Here is a 23,336-nt window from a genome sequence, read left to right as displayed (position 1 = left end):
CAAAGCCATGACAGACTCTGACCCACAGATATTGTGAGATAATAAACATACATTGTTTTAAATCTCTACATTTGTGGTAATTTGTTACAGAGCAATAGATAACTAATACAATGGAATTCTCTGCTTTGGGGGTTGTTTTTTTTTCATTTGTTTGCAAAGCAAAAAATGAAAAAAAAAACCTCAAGCTCCTTCACTTCGATCTAAACTTTAAAAAGAAGTCAAATATAACATCTCATTTTTGAAATTACCCATGAAAACTGGCAACCACTCTGTTGAATAAAATGTTTAGCAAATTACTCATAAAACTGATTGGTTCTTTCCTTCATGATGATTGTTTGCCTCTTCCTATTCTACCCAACATTTAGATAATGCCACTTGCTCCTGATTATACCGTGTGCCTGGCTTTCTTTCTTTATTTCTGGCCTTTAATTCTACAGTGACTGCTTTGGTCATCTGATTTGAAGAAAGTTTGTTGATCAGTCAACAACCCAAGTATAGGGAAAATAATTGATGAAAATCTACTTCTCTGTCTTTGTAAATATAAATTTTACTTTTTAATTTTAATTTGATTCGTGGGTAGGCAGCAAAGCTATGCCCAAAGTTGGAGGACAATCTTCCTCTCTGTTAAGATCATAATAGTTCACAGTTAGCACCTAGTGTTAGTGATAGACCAAGTTATGTAATTCTCTGAAGTAGGTCTGATAATTATCCCCATTTTGCATAAAAGTAAACAAAGGGCACAAGACTTTTAATTAAAGCTCTTAATAATTATCTTATATTTGTTTTCTATTACATTGCTATGGTATAGATGCAGTCTTGATTTTCAAAGATTACAGATTATTGGAAAGAAAGAAAGTAGGAAATCACTGAAAACATTAGCTTGAAGACAATTTCTAGCAACATGTGGATGATTCACATGATACGTCCATAATATTGATTTTGTACATATGTACTAGTCCATTTGTTTCTCCTGCTAGATTTTGAGACTACTCTTAAAGCTAGGAGTTATGTCTTATTCATATTTTTTGTCTAATCACTGGTAAAGAAGAAAAGAAAGAAGAAAATGAGCTTGTGTTGGTTAAAAAACATTGTCATGATTCTTCGATGCTTCTACAACTGAGAGGTGCGAGCATGTCCTCTCTCTGAATCTGGGCATGCTTGTGACTGCTTTATTCAAAAGACCAGGGCAGAAGTGATGCTCTGCGACTTCCAAGGCAGGTGATAAAAGGTTATGCAGTTTCTTCCTTGTTTGCTGGGACATGCATTCTTGAAGCTTTGGGCTGTTCTTTAAGGCAGTCAGTGAACCCAAGACCACGATACAGTAAGGAAGCCCAAGCCACATAGAAAGGCCATGGGTAGGCTTTCTCATAGAGAGTCTCAACTGAGTCCAGCCTTTGAACTGTCCCAGGCCAGGTGCCATACATGTGAGTAAAGTCTCCAGATGAGCCCAATGCCCAGCCATTTAAGGCACCTTGAGCCCTTCAAATCTTCTCAAAGCACCAGATACTCTGGAGGACAGAAAAGCTTCCCCCATTACGCCATGTCTGATTTCCTGATCCACAGAATCCTAGACTGTAATAAAATAGTTGTTGTTTTATACTACATTTCAGTGGTTTGTTATGCAACAGATAATAGGACAGTGTTCAATAACAGCTTGCTGAATGATTGATTCTCCATTAGGTTAGAGGTTCCATTGAGTAAAACTAATGAAAATTGAAACAAAAGAAACCTATGTGGCCTCATGTACCTTACTGAATTCTTTCCCTCTCTGGTTAGCAATGCTGCTAAGCAGTTTCTTGAAGTTGTTCTTATGACATTTTCTCCTGCCAGTTCATTTAATTCATTTAGTAGCCAATATTCATGCATTGACTCTTGTGCCCAATTCATCATCTGAGAAGTTTTGACATGTATGATGTTAAGCAGATTAACAATGCCTATGAGCAAGCTGTGTACAATACAACTGAAAAGATTCAGTTTGAGGCTGCATATGAACGGTGTCATGGAAAGATATATAGCAGAGTCCGCTTCTTACTTCTTTCACTGGGTTATACTAATGTGTTTCACTGTGTGTCCATATGTGGCAAGTTAAATGGAAATTAGTATAACTGTCCAAATAAATAAAGTACCAAATATATCTGCTGAAATTTTTGAGGGAAGACTAATTTTAAGGCTGTGTTATCTGGAATATTCAGTTGAAATCCTCATGTTTTGATTTTTTAAAAGAAAGGAACTATAGTGAACTAGTCCACTTGAAATTGAATAATTTACTCTGCATTTATAACTTTAATTGTTTTCAAGTGGGTGATTATTATGATATTCTCTCTCAGCCACAGAGTTTTTAACTGTTCTTTAGGAAAAAACAGTTACATTTTCACTCACATGTTAAAATCATCACCTCTTGTATCATCCACCTACTAGCCATATCTTTGGAATATTCTAAACATCATTTGAACAAATTTTCACATTCAATTTATCTGGAATATTTTGGGAAGAATTAAAGACCAGAAATCAAGAAAGAAAACTAGGCACGGTATAATCAGGAGCAAGTGGCATCATCTAAACGTCGGGTAGAATAGGAAGAGGCAAACAACCATCACGAAGGAAAGAACCCATCAGTTTTTTCAGTAATTTACTAAACATTTTATTCAACAGAGTGGTTGCCAGTTTTCATAAGTAATTTCAAAAATGAGATGATATTATATTCGACTTCTTTTTAATTGGGTTGAAGTGAAGCAGCTTGAGGTTTTTTTTTTGCTTTTCAAACAAATGAACAAAAAAACAAAAAACAACCCCCAAAGTAGTGAACATTTTCCTCCCTGTAGGCCATTGATTTGCTTTTAAAAAACTTTTTAATTATGAAAAAATTTAAACATATAGAAAAGTTGAAAGACTAATAACTAAACACTCATATAACCATAACCTAGATTTGGCAAATGTTTCCATAATTACATTTATATTTTCTGCCTAAACCATATCAAAGTAAGCTGCAAATGTCACAACACTCTCCTTAAGTGGAAAGTGATATTTTAAAACATTTCTCTGTGGGTTATTTGAATTTTTGGAACTATCTGACCTGTCCAGGTGATTTCACAGATGAAATCACCATTGTAAAGTTATAATATCTTTCCAGTCTCTTAAACGTCATAAACTAATCAGCAGAATCAAACAGTGATATATTTTTCTAAAGTCTTCTAAATTTGGAAAAAAAACATTGAATTTTTTTTAAAATTGCTTTTCTGGGAAGGTTCAGAGATGAATAGCTACTTCTTTCTTTAAGTGGTCAGATTAAGGAAACACACATCCCCACTGCAAGCTATGGAATAATTACACTGCTGTTTATTACTTTTCAAACCCATAATTACCCATAAAGAAGCATGTAGAAATAAAATACTGGGTTTATATTTAACATATAAAAAGATCTGTTGTTCAGCAACAAAGATATCAAGCACCGTATTTTATAAAATTGGTATTTTGTAATTATTTGACTTAGGGCCAACTGTCTTTTTAAGAAGGAAACAATGAACTTCTCATAAGCAAGTTAGAAGGAACAATTTTAGGTTGAAATTGCAACACTGCCCTGATTTCAAATCTCTGAATGAAATCTAATTTTCATTTATAGGCTGAAAGTGAGACCATGTGAAAAGAAAAATTTGTTACCAAGTTGTTGGGTTTTTTTTTTTCAGCAGCAGATTATGAACACAAGAGCTTTTAGATTAAGAGATTTACATACCTTTTAATCTTGTTCTCATAAACATGTACCTAGAAAAATAAAATCAAATATTCTCTTTGATTTTCCCTCACATTCTTTCCTCCTCTTGCTTTAGTAAACACGCTGTTTATATATAAATTTCTTACATTTTTTTCACGTCCATATGAGAGTCACACATGATGAAGCATCTGATTATTTATTCCTTTTTTAACTAGGTGCACTGTGGGGTATCTTTTATCTCAGTACCTAAATTACTATTGCCATATAATAATAGTGCTCAAATTATCTAAGAACAGCTTCCACTAAAGATCTATTTTTAAAAAGAAATATTCATTTGTCCTTATACTGTTTTTTCCTATAGAGCACACAAAAATTGTATGACAAAGTGCATTCCCAGAGGCAATGATCACAAATTAAGTTATTAAAATGTTCTTTATGAAGCATCCTTTAATACATCTGGATGGCAATTATCATATCCTTTGCAAATAATCACTGTGATCATTCTGAGAAAATGCATGTGTTCTCTTCAGTGCTGACACTTCTTTGGTCCCTATGATTCACCTGCTCATTCCACAACAAGCATCGACCAGCAGCCATGAGAATGGCCCTTCACCATTAATTGGAGAAGTCAGAGGAACTGAGTTGAACAGCCCCTTGGGAAATTCTCTTTAATAATTTACCACATTAAATGCATCATATATTGTCACGGTAGGGAAAAAAAACAAAAACAAAAAAAAAAACCCAGAACAGTAGAAGAGGAATAGACTCAAGGCCGTAGAAAATAGCCCAGAATGGAGACAACGTTACACAGACAAAAGTAAATTCATGATAATCGATCACAGGTAGGAAATGGGGACTCTGATTAATCATTGTGTGTTTCCCTCGGTCTATCTGCAGCACCTTCATCTGGTCCCATGTATGTCAAATGTCCGGCCATTAAGATAAATTAATATATTTGGATGAAGATAGAATGTTTTTCCCTAAACAATATCTATCATGAGTTAACTTTTCTACAGGTCACCTACTACAAAATCTAGTCTTGATTTGAAAAAAAAAAAGTAAATCGTTGGGTTCCCTTAGCTATATAGTTTTCAGTTTATTAATGTAATCAAGTTGTTAAAGATGCAAATTTGCACTGCTTAGCTTTTGCATTTATCTGTTTAAAGCGTATACTGTGAGAAACTTAAACATCCATCCAATTGGAGTATAATACTGGAGAAGCTGTAACAGTGAACCAAGTGATCAGTGAACTCTCAGTCATGCACTTTTGAGGTGCTGCCTGTCTGGACAGTGCGACTGGGGCAAAGCCCGAACTCTTCGTCCATGTTAAGAATTACTCCTGTATGTAGGGCCTTTTAAAATCTCTACCTTTATGAAATAATTGAGAACCATCAAAAATCAACCCCACTATATTTGGGGAACCATTTAGATTTTTGTTATGAAAAGTTCAAGCACTTAATATAATGTATGAAATGTAAAATTACAAATTTAATACATAAATATTCATATGGATTTTTGAAGTTATTTGGAAATGAGAAATTTATTCCTCAAAGACTAAATAAACAAATAAGAGTCTGGGTACTGGGTACTCTTTTAATATGCTTGCTTTTGCCAAAAAAAAAAAAGATAAATAGCTGGTTTGACTCCTTGTAGGTGAAATAGCACATACAAAGTGCTATTTTATTGGCCTGTTTTATCCATTAAGTCATAAGAACAAAAAATATCAAGTACCTAAAGACTGAATCAATTATTTTAATAACCTTGAAGAGCCAGTCAATCGAATAGAGAAATCAAGTCCGTGGTTGAGCAGTTATAACTACGACAGTTGAAAATAATCTATATTCGTCAATGAAGCAAACTATGTTGACAAGGATTTTGTTTACCCAGACTTGAATTCCATCCTACTGGAATTTTCAGATACATTGAATAAAAATGAACATTTAGTTTAAAAAGTCTAAACTGGGCTTCCCTGGTGGCGCAGTGGTTGAGAGTCCGCCTGCCGATGCAGGGGACACGGGTTCGTGCCCCGGTCCGGGAGGATCCCACATGCCGCGGAGCGGCTGGGCCCGTGAGCCATGGCCGCTGAGCGTGCGCATCTGGAGCCTGTGCTCCGCAGCGGGAGAGGCCACAACAGTGAGAGGCCCGCGTACCGCAAAAAGAAAAAAAGAAAAAGTCTAAACTGAAATGATAGGAAAGGATTCATTTTTTCATAAGAGACTCTTAAAATTTCAATATGTATTTAGAAATCCTTAGGACAAACAGAACATACCTGAAATCTGCCATTTCTCTGCCAACCCTCTACAAAAGCAGTCAGGTACAAAGACCCACAGCTCCACTGACAGCAAGATCATTTGCATTTGCATGTAGTCTTTTTTCCCATTATTTCAGCTGGGCTTTGCATTGAAGCCACTGCCTCGAAAAGCACGGGGGCGGGGGTGGGTGGGTGTGTGGGGGGGGGCCACACCTCCTTGCCCAATGGCCCATAGTGACCAGCGCAGTCTTCACTATGCCGAAGGAGAGATTCTGTTTTTAAATAGCTTAGGATTCAGATTTACCTTTTTAAAAACACTTGCTTCTCTTCAGACAGTCTCTCACTGCTTATCTAGAGTCACAGTGACTCCCAAGATTAAATATGTCACCAGTGCCTTTTTAAATGCCTCTATGGAAACTAAATCCAAGATCTCTACACTAGGACAGCTCTGATCAGAAACCAACAACTGGATTAGAAGGACAAACTTGTCAACGTTTTCTACCAGCTCAGTGTCTTACAGTAAAGAGAGCAGAGTATGCCTTGCAGTGTGACGCCACCCTCTCTTCTCAGAGTAGCTTGGACTGAAAAGATGACAACTCTACCTGCCAGCTACATTTTTTTTTTCTTTTGGCCTCACGGCTTGTGGGATCTCAGTTCCCCAACCAGGGACTGAACCCGAGCCATGGCAGTGAAAGCCCGGAATCCTAACCATTAGGCCACCAGGGAACTCCCTCGCCAGCTACATTTTATTACACACTTGCTCTGTTTCTTCTCTCAGTGACTCCTCAGCCTGGATATATAAGTATCCCCATCTTACAGGACTGATGGAACAGCCATTTGAATCTTGGTGTTTCTGACTTTTAGACCCATGCTCTTTTCCTACACCAAGCTGCTGCAATAGAAAAATTGGATGAAGTGAGTTACATTTTCTTTCATGTGCCAAAGAACTTTATATTCTATCCACTGCTGCTGTCACCCACCCACATTCTCCCCCTAAAACATTTTTTTAACAACTAGACATGAGCAGTGATTTGTGACAGAGTGAACAGGATATTGCAATAGTTAAGTCAGGGCCATGAGATTAAGCGCCAGATGTTACTGGTTTGAGTTGTCTATGCCACACTTGCCTGTGAGAACTCTGGCACATTTCTTACCTTCTCTAAGCCTTAGTTAACCCATTTGTTGAAGAAAGCTAATTTTGCCCATAATGGTGGATTGTCGTGGGGATTAAATAAGATAAGGATGCTAAAGTTATCGTGTAGAACTTGTTTATTTTAAAAACATAATGTGTACAATTCCACAAGAATGGGAATTTTATACAGTGATTTTAATTACTAGTGATAATGTCCCCACAGAAACTGTATGTGGGGTGAATCCACGTGTGACAAGAAGTGCTGCAAGACCAACGGAGGATGGCCGCACCCACTTCCCTTCAGATCTGACCATGTCGTCGAGTCTTGCTTTGCTCAAAAGGTCATTTGAGAGTTTATAAAAGTGACTGATGTGTTTGTGATTAGGAGAGAAGAATGAGTATTTATTCTTGTTATCCGCAATAACAAAAAATTTACTTAGAGATTAGTACAGCTCAATTTCTATATTTCTTCAGGATAAGCACATGTATTCGATTCTGTCTTTTTAAAAATTATCCAGGTTGACAACAATATGAATGGGAACCAGAGAAATAATTTAAAGTTGAAGTCGTCAAGACTTCCTTTTTTGAAAGCAAAGAACTATTACTATGAGCAAGGTGTTAGGCAAAGAATATAGTGCAATCTCACTGTGCAAAGCTATCACTTCTGGGTGCCTCATTTTATGCCAAAGGATGTTAGACAGAATATTTAAAATCTTCTGGCCAACCTGCAACACCTAGGTAAGATGCCCTCTAGGGTCATGGCAGATAGCTCCCATCCTATTTGTACATCTTCTGTAGCAATGTGCACCTGATTTCTCCAGACAGATTGTTCCATTTTATCCTTTAACAGAACATTCTCTCTTATGTAGAGGAGAGATATTTCTAAAACACCTGCTTACAGAGCCTCATTCTTACCCCTAGACCAAAACTAAGTACTAGATAATAAGACTCCCCTTCCACATGACAATTTTTATCAAATTAAAGAACCTTGCTATGTCTCCCTGCGTCTTCTCTTTCTCAGGGCAATAATGTTCCCATTCATGGAGCACAGCTTACAGTCTTTGATTCTAGCCCATACAGTCTTGCATATCTTGGCACCTGCCATGTTTGCCTTGTCGGCTAGCTCTAGTTCAAATGCCGAGGCAATCTTCTACTCTACTTCCTCTCCCTCCCCAATCAATAAAATTACTAAGTATGGCCGAGTGCATAAGTTCTGGGGGGAAGAGCAGAAAATAACAGGGACAACCAAAACAAAACACAAAGCCAGGTAGCTAGTGGGTAGAGCAAAGGGCCCCAAAATTTAAAATGAAACTTGGAGGCACATGAGACTTTGCAATGCCTGACAGACTACATAACAAAGAATTTCCCCCAAGATTATTTGCACCCAGAGGTTTTCAGGAGATGGAGAGTCATTACAATGGTTTCTCCGCTTGTCCTCCCCAAAAGGTTTGTACACAAAGGGGCTCAAGTCCCTTTGCAGCAGTCTAAGAGGATCCACGCGGTCTACAACCCAGCACATGTTAATTTTTAATCTGAAATAACAGGGGGAAAAAAGTCAAGCTTTAGGAATGAACCATTTTCACCCTAGCTGAATTTCTGTTTTCTGTTTCATTCTAAAGAATCACCACTAGTCACCTTTCTAGAGAAGCAGAAGGAATGTAGATGTAATAAAACTGAGAATTTTACCGTGCAGAATGCAAAGTCTGCTTATAAAACTCTCGTAAATAAGTGGTCTTTACCAGAAAACTTATATGAGATCTCAAGTGAAGCAATTTTACTGATTTTCCCATGGCTTCTGTTTTAATGAAATGCTACCATTTATTGGGCATCATCAAGCCCTAGGTTAGGTATTTTAATCTGCATGGGAGTCTCTTGATTTCTTCCCATAACTGTCTTACTAAAGAGATGCTAGAATCCCTCTTTTAAGTTGGATGATGTCATATAACTAATAAGTGATGAAACTTGGAGTTGAACCCAGTTTTCCTCAATACTTCTTTTAAGCATTTTACTATACTTCTCTATTAGGTTTAAAATTAATTTCTATTTTTTTAAAGTTAATTTCTATTTTTAGAACTTTCTATCAAACACATCAATATTTTTTAAGAAAACGTATAATAAGATAGCCATATTTAATTCCATGGACTCTCTAAATATGTCATTGAACCCCAGGGCAGCACATTCCTAAAGAAAGTAGTTTGCAGTAACACACATGATATAATTATTTATGGTCTCATATTTACAGCCAGTAACTATTTTATACTATTTGAAAATGAATATTCTACTTTATTTAAGCATATTCAAGATAATAATTGTGCTTATTGTCTGAAATCCTGAAATTAAAGCATTGTTCCTATTTAAAATATAAACAACAAAACAAAGGATCTTAGATGCACAGCACAATGTACAAGATAAAACCTCCCTCCTCCCCAAGAGTAAGCAACAGATCAGAGCCTATTATCTCTTCTTTGGGATCTGGTGCCTTCACTAACTTTTTTCTGAAAGTGGTACTTTCAATATCATACTCCCATCTGGGTCCTAGATCAAAAGCTACAAAGATTCTAATGTTTATCTCATCATAAAATATTTATTTCTTTAAACTCTCATCTTCCCACCTATTTCATTTTCTTTTTCTTTTCACTGCTGAACTTAATGAAGAATAGTTTGGACTAGTTCTTATTTCCTCAACTCCAACTCATTCCTTAATCCATCACAATTTGACACGTCTTCCACCATTCTATGAAACTACTCTTGTAAGGTCAATAAGACTTAATTGCCAAATGCAGTGACCTATCTCTAGGCTTCATCCTATATGTTCTTTCTGCAACATAAGACACTCTTGACTGACTCTTTATCTTTCTTAAAATGCTGCCCTGTATTGTTCAGATCATCACATTCTAATGATTTTCTCTCTCCTTCCCTTCTACCTCTGCCTCTCCCCCTCCCTCCTCCATTCTCTCTTCTGTTCTCATTCCCCCATTTTCACTCTCATTTCTTGTTTTTTCAGTCTCTATTCTTGGTTCCTTTTCTGCCCAAGCCCTTTAATATTGCTCTTGCTCAGAATTCATCTTTGACATTCTCTCCAAGTAATCTGTTTTGTTAAATCATCTAATCTCTGCCCACAGCTTCCTGGATCAAACTACATGAGGCGCAGAGAGTAAACTTCACACCCAAAGGCCCTACTTACATGGTATACTCTCTACTGGACATCTGATGTCATTATCTCCAAAAATGGACTCCTGTTTCTTTCACCAGTCTCAATCCCAACGTGTTCTTCCTCCTGTATTTCCTATCTCATTAGATGTATCCACATCCAGAGTCTCACCTTTTATAAAGTTTTTTTTTCCCTTGCATGTTTTTTTTTAACGTCTTTATTGGAGTATAATTGCTTTACAATGGTGTGTTAGTTTCTGCTGTATAACAAAGTGAATCAGCTATACGTATACATACATCCCCACATCTCCTCCCTCTTGCGTCTCCCTTCCACCCTCCCTACCCCACCCCTCTAGGTGGACACAAAGCACCAAGCTGATCTCCCTGTGCTATGCAGCTGCTTCCCACTAGCTATCTATTTTACATTTGGTAGTGTATATATGTCCATGCCACTCTCTCACTTCGTCCCAGCTTACCCTTCCCCCCCCGTGTCCTCAAGTCCATTCTCTACGTCTGTGTTTTTATTCCTATCCTGCCCCTAGTTTCTTCAGAACCTTTTTTTTCTTCTTTTTTTAGATTCCATACGTATGTGTTAACATACAGTATTTGTTTTTCTCTTTCTGACTTACTTCACTCAGTATGATAGTCTCTAGGTCCATCCACCTCACTAAAAATAACTCAATTTCATTTCTTTTTATGGCTGAGTAATATTCAAATCCTTCCTCTACACAGTAACTGGTAAATTTGAACTCAGAAAAGTCTCTTGAATCTTGCTTTCTTCTCCACTTCCATAGCCATCATAGTCATTTAGAATTTTCTGTCCATCATGGTAGCCACTAGCCACATGGCGCTATTTAAATTAAGACTAATTGAAATTAAGCATAATTTAAAATTTAGTTTCTGACATCACTTCACCCTCCTCCAACCTATCGTCATATTGCTGCCAGGGCTAAGTTTTGAGAAAAACAAACCATCCCAAGTATATCACTTGATTAAAATTCCTCTCTGATATTTTATCACACAGAGAATGAAGTTCAGAAAGACTTGGCACGGGATACATGGTTCTTCACAACTGAGCACGACCATCTTTCCAAGGTATTTCCTACAGCCCTTGCCATATACCTTACTCAACGTATGAGTGGAACTATGTCCCCCAAAATTCATACGCTGAAGCCCTGACCCTCAAACGCTGAAACCCTGACCCTCAATGTGACTATATTTGGAGATAAGGCTTATAAGAAGCTAATAAAGGTTAGATAAATGTTAAGATTCCTAAGTGTTATAGATGTCAGGCAATGTGTACACAATTCTCAACTAATAAACTCAACATCTTTTAAAACAATATGGTAAAAATTGGACTGCTGTTTAAACTTTATAAACAGAAAGTGATTGTATCTTATCTAAGATGAGTTCAGCGTAGGAACTACCACAGATTTCCAAAGTTCACTTCCTTCCCTCCAAAGCTGTGTATTTACCCTTTCTCTGCTCCACTCTAAAAAGGAAAGCAGAAGTCTAAGTGCTCTGCTGATCGTCATACCATTTATTCATATTCATATCTCCCTCTAAGACTTGCAATGATGAACCAGGAATTCCTGGCCATTCATTCCAGCTGTCTAGGGCTCCAAAATTTCTGTCATCTTAGCTTTCTGTATCATCTATAACATGTTTTTAATGATAAATTAAAAATAAAAAGAAGTATATATGGTGAGGTTTTTAATAGGTGTTAAATCTACTTGTGGATTTATTATACTTATCTCTTCACTCTTTGGTATGATTGTAATGATCATAACGAAGGGGAAAAAGAAAATAACGATCAAGTGAGGAAGTGAACTTGATCTTTAACACTACCAGCTATTTGACCTTGGAACTGTTAACTTTATGTCCTCGCTTTACTCATCTGTAAAATATGTGATAGTACTTACCTCATAAAGATGACGTGACGATTAAATGAAATAGACTAGTTTCTGACTTCTAATAAACTCTAAAGCTTGTTAGCTACTACTGAAGCTCATTCCAGCACTTAAATTTCTGAGTGATTCAACTCACTTTCTTAGAAAACTAATAACACATTGTCATGATCATCCATTTAAATCTTAGTTCAGTTTTCTTTTCAAAGAAACTAAGTCAGTGATAGTTCAGTAGGAAAGAGACTGATCATTTTTGATGTCAGTAGAGATGCAGAGAAGTAAGACTTTGAACTTCGGGTTTCCCATGGGACACAGGCCCTGCAAGTGAAGCTTCCAGACACGAGGAGAGGATTCAGCCAGATGAGAGCAAGAAGGCACACTGACAGGAAGAAGAGGAGACCAAGGGGTGAAGACTCAGAGTTTTGAGCAGAGCCCAATTTCCTTCTCAAGCAGGGCAGAGCAGCTGACATATAAAATCCCTAAGTATTTCCAAAGAAGTAATTATTGCATTCACCCGTCACGCACACATGTAGATACACTACTGCTGCTGCTAAGATCGATAACACTATTTAAACACATAGTAAACTTGTATTATTTGCAGGATATTTTTCTTTTTACCATCTGTGGTAACATCTACAACTTTTCTTTTTAAATAAATGTGTTTGGAAACAGACTACCAAGGGAGGGGAAAAATCAACTATTACCTTTTAACATTTTAAACACCCAAGAAGTAAAATATTTTCATGCATTCTACTACAATACATAGTATAAATCATTAACTATTACCAAAGAAAGGCAGATGTTAACTCTTGTTTCCAGTTTTAAAGAATCAGAGTAAATTAAAACATTTTACTACTAGAATTTCATGATTTGGATTATAAGGTTTAATTGCTTATTAATTTAAGGTAAAACTTAAATTTAGTGTTTCACAGCATCTTGTAATCTAAACTTTTAAAAAATATGACTATGTTATAATCACTTCAAAAGAGAACAATGATAAGATCCCTCTAAAATGAATTCCTAAATTAGGTAGTATTCTGTGCCTACTTAGCAACTTGTATCTTCAAAACACTGTATGAATATCAACTAGTTATTCCAGTATGACAGAAATAAGTAAAAAAGGAAACATGGCTCATCATTACAATGTTAAAAGAAAAGTAAAAAAGGATTAGTAATTTCCTAGGTTTAATAAAGTGAACAGGTGAAGAATAAACCCGAACTATGTGAAATACTATGAAAAGCCAAAATGATTTCTCTTAAAACCAACCCATACTTTTGAAAAATTCTAAATTTTAGCCATTTATATAATCTAAAATTAGAGACAAAAATAAAGAGGCTGAGGCTCCTCTAATCAAATAGTTGATAAGTCTCACAGAGACAATCATCCAATTTCTGCATTCATGTGCTCAGCGTATTAGTGAAGACTAGTATAATGACAGTTCTGGCTAAAAGACAGAAAATCCACAGCCAAGAGGCCCATCCTTGACTCTGGTCCTCTATGCATCCTTCTCCTTCTCTCCATGTTCTCTCCTGGTACATTCCTTAAACTTTGCACCCAGTTGGTTCACTTCTCATCTACTTCCTCAGCCCAGTCACTACCTATTTGCTCCCCTGCCCTCTGGCTGTGTCCTACCTACTGCCTTTACCACTTAAAAAAAATTTAAGTTGCTTTATCATCAGTTGAACAAATGAGGTTATTATGTATTAATTACTGAGGCCCAGGAGCTAAAAGGTCTTTCCACTTTGCTTGGCACTCAACTAGAACAGTGGTTCTCAACCTGGGCTGCACATCACCAGGGAAACTGGAAAATCCCAAGCTCATGACACAAGCCAGACCAATGAAATCAGAATCTCCTGGGGCTGCGGGTGTCTTCAAAGATTCCCAGGATATTCTAATGTGACCCCAAGGACCACTGATCTAGAGTAAATGTTTACTGATATCGAAGAAATATCTTTTAAGTGTAAATCAGTAGAAAGCACACAACAACATGACTGGAGCCTAGTCAATGTGAGGTCAACTTAGAAGATTAAGATTAAAAAGGAAACTGGGAATTGAAATGAAAGCAATAGGTCAGATAATTCAAACCAAAATAGTACTGTGTTTCAAACAGTTATCTGTATATTTGTTCTTTTATATTCAATCTAGTATGAAAATATATCTTAATGGATTATAATTTGTTTGTGGGGGAGCATGAGACTGAGAAAATTATTTGATTTCCTTTCCTCCATATTTTAATTCACCTTGCATATGCAGACACCAATCTCATCTAATTAAAGTGGTTAAAACCAAGGTATAACAGCAATTATTAAAACTTTGTGGTTATGCCCTATATAGCTACTAATTTGACCCAGTTACAAGTCCAAAGTTAAAAAAGAATAATCATTCTTTGGTCTATAAAGCAACAGCATATAATATTAAGATAAAATTTGATAAAAATAGAATAAAATTAAGATAAAAATAAAACACATATCATAAATCAGTAGTTATATATGGAGCAAAAATATGAAAATGAAAATCTGGGTTATAAAAACAGTTATGAAAGTGGCTTTGATACTATAAATGGCCTTATTAATGGTTAATGTGATCATCTGAAGGTTAGACTGTTTGATTTTACAGAGAAGCAATTCAACTATAAAAATATGATTTAAAAATAACACAGTGGTATAATATAAAAGAGATCTATTTGCAGACGTATTCCACACTCTGGACAGTGTCATAATATGTACAACAGCACTTAATCAAGTAAGAGCAAAATAATATTTTAGATTCAATATTTAAGTGGAAAGAATTGTTAGATATTTTATTTCCTTATAAAAACTATTTTTAAGAATCTATAGTATATGACATCAAAATAAATAAGGACTTAAAAATGCCTTTTTTTTAACTTGCACATTATGTAACCCAAATTCTGTGTCCTCAAACTGGTTAATGTTTCTGAGTCATTTCTGCAAACAATACAGAAAGCCCTGAGTATCACGATTGTTATATATGCCGAACACTGGCAGAGTATTCTTTTAGTCATTGTCTGTTAAATAAAAATAGGCAATATAATTTGCTTTAATACAAAATTATAATATAAAAATGTAAGAATGCATACATTCTTGATAGTATAAAGATTAGAATCTATTCGGAGAGAACTAAAATACAGATGATGCAGTGATTTATGTTAGAATCTAATCTCACACCCACTTTCCCTGACCATCTGTCTTAAGGAATAGTAAGTCAATAAAACTATCATTAACAAAAGTTTAACTGTAACGTAGAAGTTTATATTCCCTACATATCCCAGTTTTGTAATATGTAATTTCAAGAATGCTTAGGAGGTAAAGAATGGCATATTTAAGAAAATATATTTAAGCAAAAATTCAGGCATGTTAATAATATACATACGTAATTCTGTAGCTTAGAATAGTGTATTTTTTAATATTACCAGCCAATTTGAAGGTTTTCAGATTCTTATTGTATGTCAAAAACATTAGTTTGAATAACACTGCAAAATCCAGAGAAGAATTACTGTCAAATTTTTGCAACTTGATTTATGTAATATAGCAGCTTGAATGCTATAGTCTAAATGATACATGCAGAAGTTCTTGTTCTTTATTTTACTATAATTTACTTCCCTGATAAAAGTGTATATTTACTTTAAAAATTAAACCAGCTATTTCTATGAATATTAAAAAATATTCCTGGGTGCAAATGATTTCTATTATATGTTGCAAACAAAGGTTCGCTAAAGAAAATCCAAGCTATATTTGATCTCCAACTACTACGGGCCCAAGACAACATGATTGGATTAGATCAATATTAAGGTGTTTTTTGTTTTGTTTTGTTTTGTTTTCAGTATAATGGGCCAAAAGCCCTTTAAATCAAGTTAAATAAAAATTAAATTTAATCCATTTTAATTTTATACGTATATGGAATGTGGCATTTTTTTAATGGGGGAGATTATAAAACTAGAGGGTAATAACATGACCTCACTTTTAAAAGTCAGAAATCACTATATTAATCATTTAATTATATATAACAAAGTTAATATATTGCTCCTCAAATATGGATTCTACTAATTTGTATAGCTAATATTATTGCATATATTCTCCTGTCCATAAATTTATAAATACACTAATAAACTATTAAATTGGATTTTTTCATGAATATATTACCAATTCCAGAAATATAATGCATTTACTTTCAATATGGAAAATTCTGCACAGACTGTATATCTTAAACATTGCTCCTGAAGACAGTCATCATTTCATAATTATAAGTATGTTTGAAATAAGTAAAAATGTTCAGAAAGAAACTCAGACACATTCTTCAAAGACTACAAGTAGCATTCTAAGCCATGTGTAATATACTTGGTATGTGGATGTGTTTGTGGTTTTGCAGAATCATAAAGAAGCTGTATATTAAGCTCAGGAGCTAATCAACAGATTTGTGAGTTATCAACCAAGAACACCTAACACTGCCCCCCTCCAACCCCCTGGCACCTAAAATCTGAAGCTGTGTGAGAACAGTTATCGTGGAATAAATGTTTCAAGTGTTTCCAGCTGACAAACAAACAACCAAGAAATAGCTACAAGGCATCACAAGTAATAAATCCTGTGTTGTGGAGATGAAAAACTCAAATGTCTGTGTTTACTTTTCAATGTGAAGAAATGTTTCTAAAACGGAGTTCAGATTTTTATAATATGCCTTTGTGTATACAGCTAACAACTACTACTTTATATGAGAACACAACCCAGAAGTAGTTCATAACATTACACATTAATTTAGCCTACACTGTACCTTATAGCTATGATGATATAAGTATAAAGTTGATGATGATTTCAGGTCAAGAGGAAAATATACATTTATACATATTTAAAACTTGAATATTTAAACAAAAACATATTTGACAGACTTATTTGAAAATATGCTCTAGCATATTGACAATGTAGACTATCATTTAAATACTGAAACTATACAAATTGGAATTACTAGAAATTTCTATGAGAGTTTACATTCAAGGAAGCAAGCAAATTCAGATTATTACAAGGGATCACTTTTAAACATAAATATACTGAAACCTTTGCAAGCTTTTTATTAGTAGTAGAATTAGCAGGCACGTCAGTTTCCTTGCACTTCTGATGCAACGTACCTTGTCAAAATAAATAACTGCAATAAATACACTAGTCATTCATTATTAACTTCTACCATTAAGATTAAGTTTAATTCCCAGGCATGACTTACAGGGGTATGGTTAAGAAAAAATATGTAAAAAAACTTTTAAAATCCATTTATCTAATGAAGCAGCATTCTAAATTAATGTTGTATATGCAATATTATTATTTGCAAAGAAGATATGTTTCTGGTCTTAAAGAATGTTGGCAAAACAAGTTTAGTTTTAGTTTAGCTTAGTTGTCAAAAGCACAACTAATCAATCCAAACTAAAATACAGTCCTTGAACTACGTTCATTTTAAGTAGGTATCCCTTAGGCCAGCTCTCTTGTGAAAGCATCACAGAATCTTTTGATCCATACTGCCCTTGATTACGCTTTCTGGGTACAAAGCAAGTGAGGCCAAAAAGGGACATTTGCTGTCTTCCTGTGGAGAGGCTGGGGAAGTAATGAAGAGAAAGGTAGAGAGAGAATGTGGTGTGTTATTTATTTTGAAAAGCAATACTATTTTATTGCACTCTTTAAGAAAATACCTTTGGAACAAAACATTAAGGCTTACTGAGATTCTGTCATCATTTCTTCCCTACTAAAAGGTCACTGCAGTATCTTCATCTTCAACAGAGCTCTTGAGCAAATTTCAGCACCACGGACAGCAACACTTCTACTAGGACAAGCGCCCATGGTTGCATTAGCCATTTCTTAAAAAACTTGCATACACTTCTTTGTGAATCAGCAAGGATTATAGCCATTATTATATTAATAGGAAGGAGTTAAAGGTAATATACGTTATTAATGAGTTCAGTATTTTTCATTCATAGATCAAGCATTTGCCAATTAGTACCACTGGAGAGCATCCTGAAAATTCAAGCTAATTACATAAGGTGGCTGATAAAAAATCTAACATTGATCAGTTATCACCAGATACTTAATTAAAGCTTTCTACTCATAATGAGTCTCCGATCAATAACTATACAAGTTTCTAAGAGAAAACAGGAAACTTATGTGAGTAAATACGCTTAGGTAGGCCCACAGACTTTCCAAATGGCCAGAACTACCCCTGTAAAACAAGTAAAACACTTTTTTAGTTCTTCCTACATAAACAGCCAAAAACACTTTCTCTTGTCCCTTCGGCCAACCAGCTTAATGATGTCACAATCAGAGAGCTCATGTGTAAGGCCCATAAGCCAGACCATACATGCCTGTCTCAGACTATTCTCATTTTCGCTGCAGTCATCAGTATGCAATCCCATCCCTGTCTCCCTAACAAGCTTCACTCAAATTCCATTAAAAAAAAAAAAAAAAAAAAAAAGGCAACAGAGTTTGAACCAACTCCATAGCACTGGCTTTATTATCTCAGAAGACCAGGGTCTTCCTGACCTTCCCAGGATCCCAGAAGAAGGCACCAGTCCACCAGCAATCCACGGGATAGTCCCAAATCAAGCAGCAAGTCAAGCTCTTATAACCACAAAAACAACGGTTAAGTAACAAAAAAACCAGAGTCCAAAAAACATTTTAACACTCTAGAAGACGCCTCAACCAAACACACACGGATATAAAAGCACAAGGATGGGGAAAATCCACTGTTCCTACCTTACAGTCCTCAGGACACGATTTCACCGAGTACTCCTCCGATTGTAAGTACTTATGGAGCACGCTTTCAAACTCTTCGTATTTCTCCTGAGCGTGGTGGTCGTAGTCTTGGTAAGCCTCGACGCACTGCCTGCAAGTGGTCATCTCACCGCCCTCCTTGAGCACCACATCCAGACTACAGTTCAAAGTGTTGGGACTGGACAACCCCGAGAACAACTCCCAAAGTGTGTAGGAATTACAAAATGAAAGGTAAAAATCCGACAAGTTCCAGAGCGGAGTTGGATGCGTGCCCCTCACCTGCTGCTCCTCCCCCGTGGCCGCCACCCCCCGACTCCAGTTCCTGGCGCACACGGCGTCCGCGCTCTCCACCGTGAAGCACTGGCCCGAGGAGGCGCCCTGGGGGTAACAGGTCTCCAGGCGCCACACGGGCTTGGCAGAGTTGCCCAGAATAAGAGCCTTGCCCCGGTTGTTTCTGCCTCGGCTGCCCTTGCCGCCGCCGCCGTCTCCCGGGGAGGGGGGCAGGGTGGGGGACGAGGAGGCGGCGAGGAGTCTGTGCGCCTGGGCGGCGGGCGAGGACTCCCCCATGCTCGCCAGGAGCGCGGGCCAGGAGGGCTCTTGCTGCCGCTGCCGCTGCTGCTGCTGCTGCCGCTGCCGCTGCTGCCGCTGCTGCTGCTGCTGCTGCTCCTTGTCCCGGGTCCGGGTCAGCTTGGCCTCGGCGCAGAACCACAAGTGATCAGAGAGCAGGACTGTGAAAAACAAGAGAGATGCCAGAGACAGTCGCCATTTCTGAGCCCTCTCTGAATCGATGAACGGTTTCTCGTTCTCCCGGGGTGCCGCCAACCAGATTTTTAACCCGTCGTCATACTGCCGACACATCCAAGCACCCCTGGTCATATTTTGGGAACGCACAGCCCTGGCCGACTCCACCGTGAGGGCTCCTGTGCCGGTGTCACCACGATATGCATTGACTTAAAGGGTTTAATTTCCTTATCCCCTCCTCCCGTTTCTTCTCTCTCCCTCTCCCTCTCCCTCTCTCCCTCTTTCTCTCTCCCTCTTCTCTCTCTCTCTCTCGTTTTGCCTACATAAATATTACCAGGCTTTGGAGGAAGATATGACTTGCTTCCGACCTAATCATCAGCCGACCCCATCCTCTGTAGAGTGGGAAACAATAATGCAGAGAGAGAGGCGGAGAGGGAGGGAGGGAGGGGGGGAGAGACAGTCGGAGGCTGGGGCTGGCGGCCGGCGGTGAGCGGAGTGCAGGAGGTGATGGTGGAGGCGGCGGAGTGGCTGGCGCTGCCCCTCTCACCCAGGCACTGTCAGGGCGCGCGTCCCCATGGCCCCGCCGAGGACAGCCCTCTCTCGCCCGCCGGGGGCATGCCGCGTCTCCGCTGCCCGCTGGCGGCGACCAGAGCGCCTCCCCAGCTCCCTCCTCTCCTCCTCCTCCTGCTCCTACTTCTCGCTCTCTCTCCGCGAGTCCGGAGCCTGGGCCGCCGCCGCCGGCAGGGCTCTCCCTCCCCCCCACCCCCCACCCCGCGCTCCAACTGCCGCTGCCGCCGCCGCCGCCGCCGCCGCCGCCGCCGCAGGTCTGCCCGCGGGCGCAGCCGCCGCCGGGCTCCGACTGCTGACGCCGCCTCCCCCAGACCTCAGGGCCGAATCGCCAGGGCTGGGCCTCCGGAGAGCCACAGTCATCTTCAGTCCCCGGCTAAGTTGCCGCCATCTTCGTCCTGGAGAAACACTTTTTTTGGGGGGAGCGCTGGGTTTTGCGTCATCTCCTCCCGCGCCGAGATGTCTCCATCCTGGCGCATTGGCACGGGGCTCGGCCGGGGCGGAGAAGGGGGGCGAGGACGCCGGGGTCCGGCGCGGGTGGGGGGGCCTGCACTGCTGCGCTCGGACGCTCGCGCTTTCCCTTCCGCACACCCCTCCCCACGTTTTGGGTTTTTTTCTTACTGTTATCACTGGATAAAGTCAGAATGCGGACTGCAAGGTTGAGGATGCCTGCAAATTTCTTCAGCATCTCCCGCTCCCTCTCTGACTCCGGAAAAAGTCCGAGTTGCCGGCGGGTGGTTAGAGGCTTCTAGCGGGGCGAGGGTCTGGGTGTCACCTCCTTAACTAAATAGTCGTCGACTTCAAATGAAAGGTTGGGGGCATGGGAGTGAACATGAATTGGCTGGCGGAGGTGGACGAGGTGACATCTGATCCCTCTGCATGTGCCTCAGGATCCCTAGACAACTAGAGATCAACAGCTTCCCGTGCATCAAATCATCTTAAATGATTTTAGTATACGGAAGGGATATGTGCGCGCATCGACATCTTTAGCTGTATATAGGACAGCGACATTTTTCATAAAGTAGAAGGAGATTAGAAGTGGCCTCATAGAGTCTTAGGAAAAACTAGTAAGACCTCGGCTACCAAGGCTCACTGCCCAGCGCAGAGTTTCGAGTTCGACACCCTGACCTCGGGGGATCCCCCTCCAGCCTTCAGCACCCCAAGCTCCCGGGACTCCCGCTCCGAAGGCCTGCGCCCCAGCCCCCACCGAGCGGGGTTTTGCTATAGCCCAGGACTTCCACAGCAGCGGGCCATCAGGCTGCCCGGGTGGCAGCCGCGGCAACCCGAGCCTCTGGTGCCCCTTAGCGTTGGCTCTCGGAGTTCCGAGAAGGAAAAGCCTCAGTCGCGCTGGGAAAACCAGGGATTCTCTCGACCCCGCCTCACGTGGATCAGTGCTGGGGGCAAACAGCCGTCTCGTTTTATCTGAAGACCCTGCCCACTTCGCCCCTCACTCCCACCAGCGCTGCGAGGGCAGGAGACCGTGCCGGGGCCAGCGCCTCCCCGTGCGCGCGCACCCGGAGCGCAGCACTGTCCTGAGCTCTCTCCGGCTGTCGCAGAGGACAGCGGTTTGTTCCACCGGGCACTCACTGTGTCAACCTCCCTTCCCTGCTTTCTAATGACTGTACTATTCTGTAGGGTGCACATTCACATGGGCAGTATTAGGGTGCCATCATTCTAAGCAGCTATGTTGAGAAAACAAAAGGATGGATCATCCTTATTCACATTCCTTAAGTGTTGGCAGGAGGGAGTAGTAGATATTTTTTAAAAGGTGAGTTGCAAAAGATAATGGGCCGGATTCAACCAACCAGTCCTTTCTGCGGAATACTAAATTTTACCCATGTAAACTGTAAGTTTCTAAAAACGATATGCAGTGACCGTCAAAGCTTGGTGCAATGTGACAGCTTTTTGATCTGTGTCATGTAATGTTTTACAAGACAACCTGTATAAGTATACCATGCTGGCACTTTGGCTTTTAATGTGTTGAATTTTAGCTACATAAAAGATCTAGAAACTAAAAGATATACTTTCTATGGCAGGTTTGTCCTTACCTTATAGCACCTTTCAGTAGGCAAATTTCCATGTTGAAAATTAAACATGAAATGAAAACATTTTATCTGAGCTTTGTATAGGAAGCCAGCATAAGCTGAGGAAATAGTCTTTTCAATTCTTCTCTTTTGATAGTTTAAATTATTTTGACATTGAATACAATATTCTCTCAACCAGTGATATGGATAAAGATATCCTTTGGAAAAATCCCTGTAAATTTTAGAAAGCATTTTGTTTGGTCCTCTACTTTTTTCTTAAATTTAAACCGTCAACCCTCTTAAACCAAATCAGATTTAAGTACAACATAAAGTCCGCTTGTAGACATAAGTGAATATACCGGTGTGGCATTTTCTATTGTATAAATAAATACAATACATGTGGAAGATAATATTAGAAGTCTTGATTTCTACTTCTCGATAAAAGACCTTGCAGAACATGAAATTGAACATATCATATTCTAAATCCTGAAATGATTCTCCCTCTCTTTTGTTTTGAACTTGTTGGCCCTCTGTGATAAAATATAGATGAAGTGTAATAATCCAAGGCCTTTCTTTCTATAAACACAGGGTGAGGATTTTTTTTTTTTAATTTAAGGAATTTTTTTGCTTATCCGTCTATCTATTTTTATCTCTATCTAGAGGCAGTTGTTTAATACCTGGGTTACAGGATTTAATTTCGTACTTCTTTCTCTCACCTACCTCTTCATTTTTCTTCACCCTGTTTCTTCCTAATCTAAAGATGCTGCCTGGACAGGTTTATATTTTTCTTGATCTCTACTATGCAAGATAGAAAGCTCAGAAAATCCTTGGCTAAGGAAGTCCACATGGTGTCCTTGAGTGGGGAAGCTCACACAGAAAGTTCACAGGCAGACTAGACTGAGTTTCAGAGCAAAAGATGATCTGAGCGTGACTGGCTTTTTAATGTAAGAAAGCAAAATCCGCCAGAGCCCTTCTGCTACCCCGAAGGGAGAGAGGTGGGCAAAGTGACTGTTAGGGTTGCAAGGCTGAATTGCCTGACTGGACCCCCACTCCCCAGCTGTGCACCACCCGGCCACCACCCAACCCTGCT

At 38.9% G+C, this 23,336-nt stretch overlaps 1 protein-coding gene across 1 annotated transcript in view; it reads right to left on the bottom strand.

Moving 5' to 3' along the window:
• The window catches only part of NALF1 (NALCN channel auxiliary factor 1), a gene marked incomplete at both ends in the record, with an annotated part of 574,280 nt that extends 554,490 nt beyond the window's left edge, over positions 1-19,790 (bottom strand). The window contains one exon of the mRNA XM_082675715.1: positions 18,897-19,790. Within this exon, the coding sequence (XP_082531841.1) occupies positions 18,897-19,790 (894 nt within the window). The remainder of the gene's footprint in view (positions 1-18,896) is intronic.
• Between the last annotated feature and the right edge of the window lie 3,546 nt (positions 19,791-23,336).

The sequence above is a fragment of the Grampus griseus genome (assembly GCF_964374135.1).
Source record: "Grampus griseus genome assembly, chromosome: 18".
Taxonomy (NCBI): domain Eukaryota; kingdom Metazoa; phylum Chordata; class Mammalia; order Artiodactyla; family Delphinidae; genus Grampus; species Grampus griseus.
Note: the sequence above shows the minus strand (reverse complement) of the source record. Positions and strands in the feature narration are given on the sequence as shown.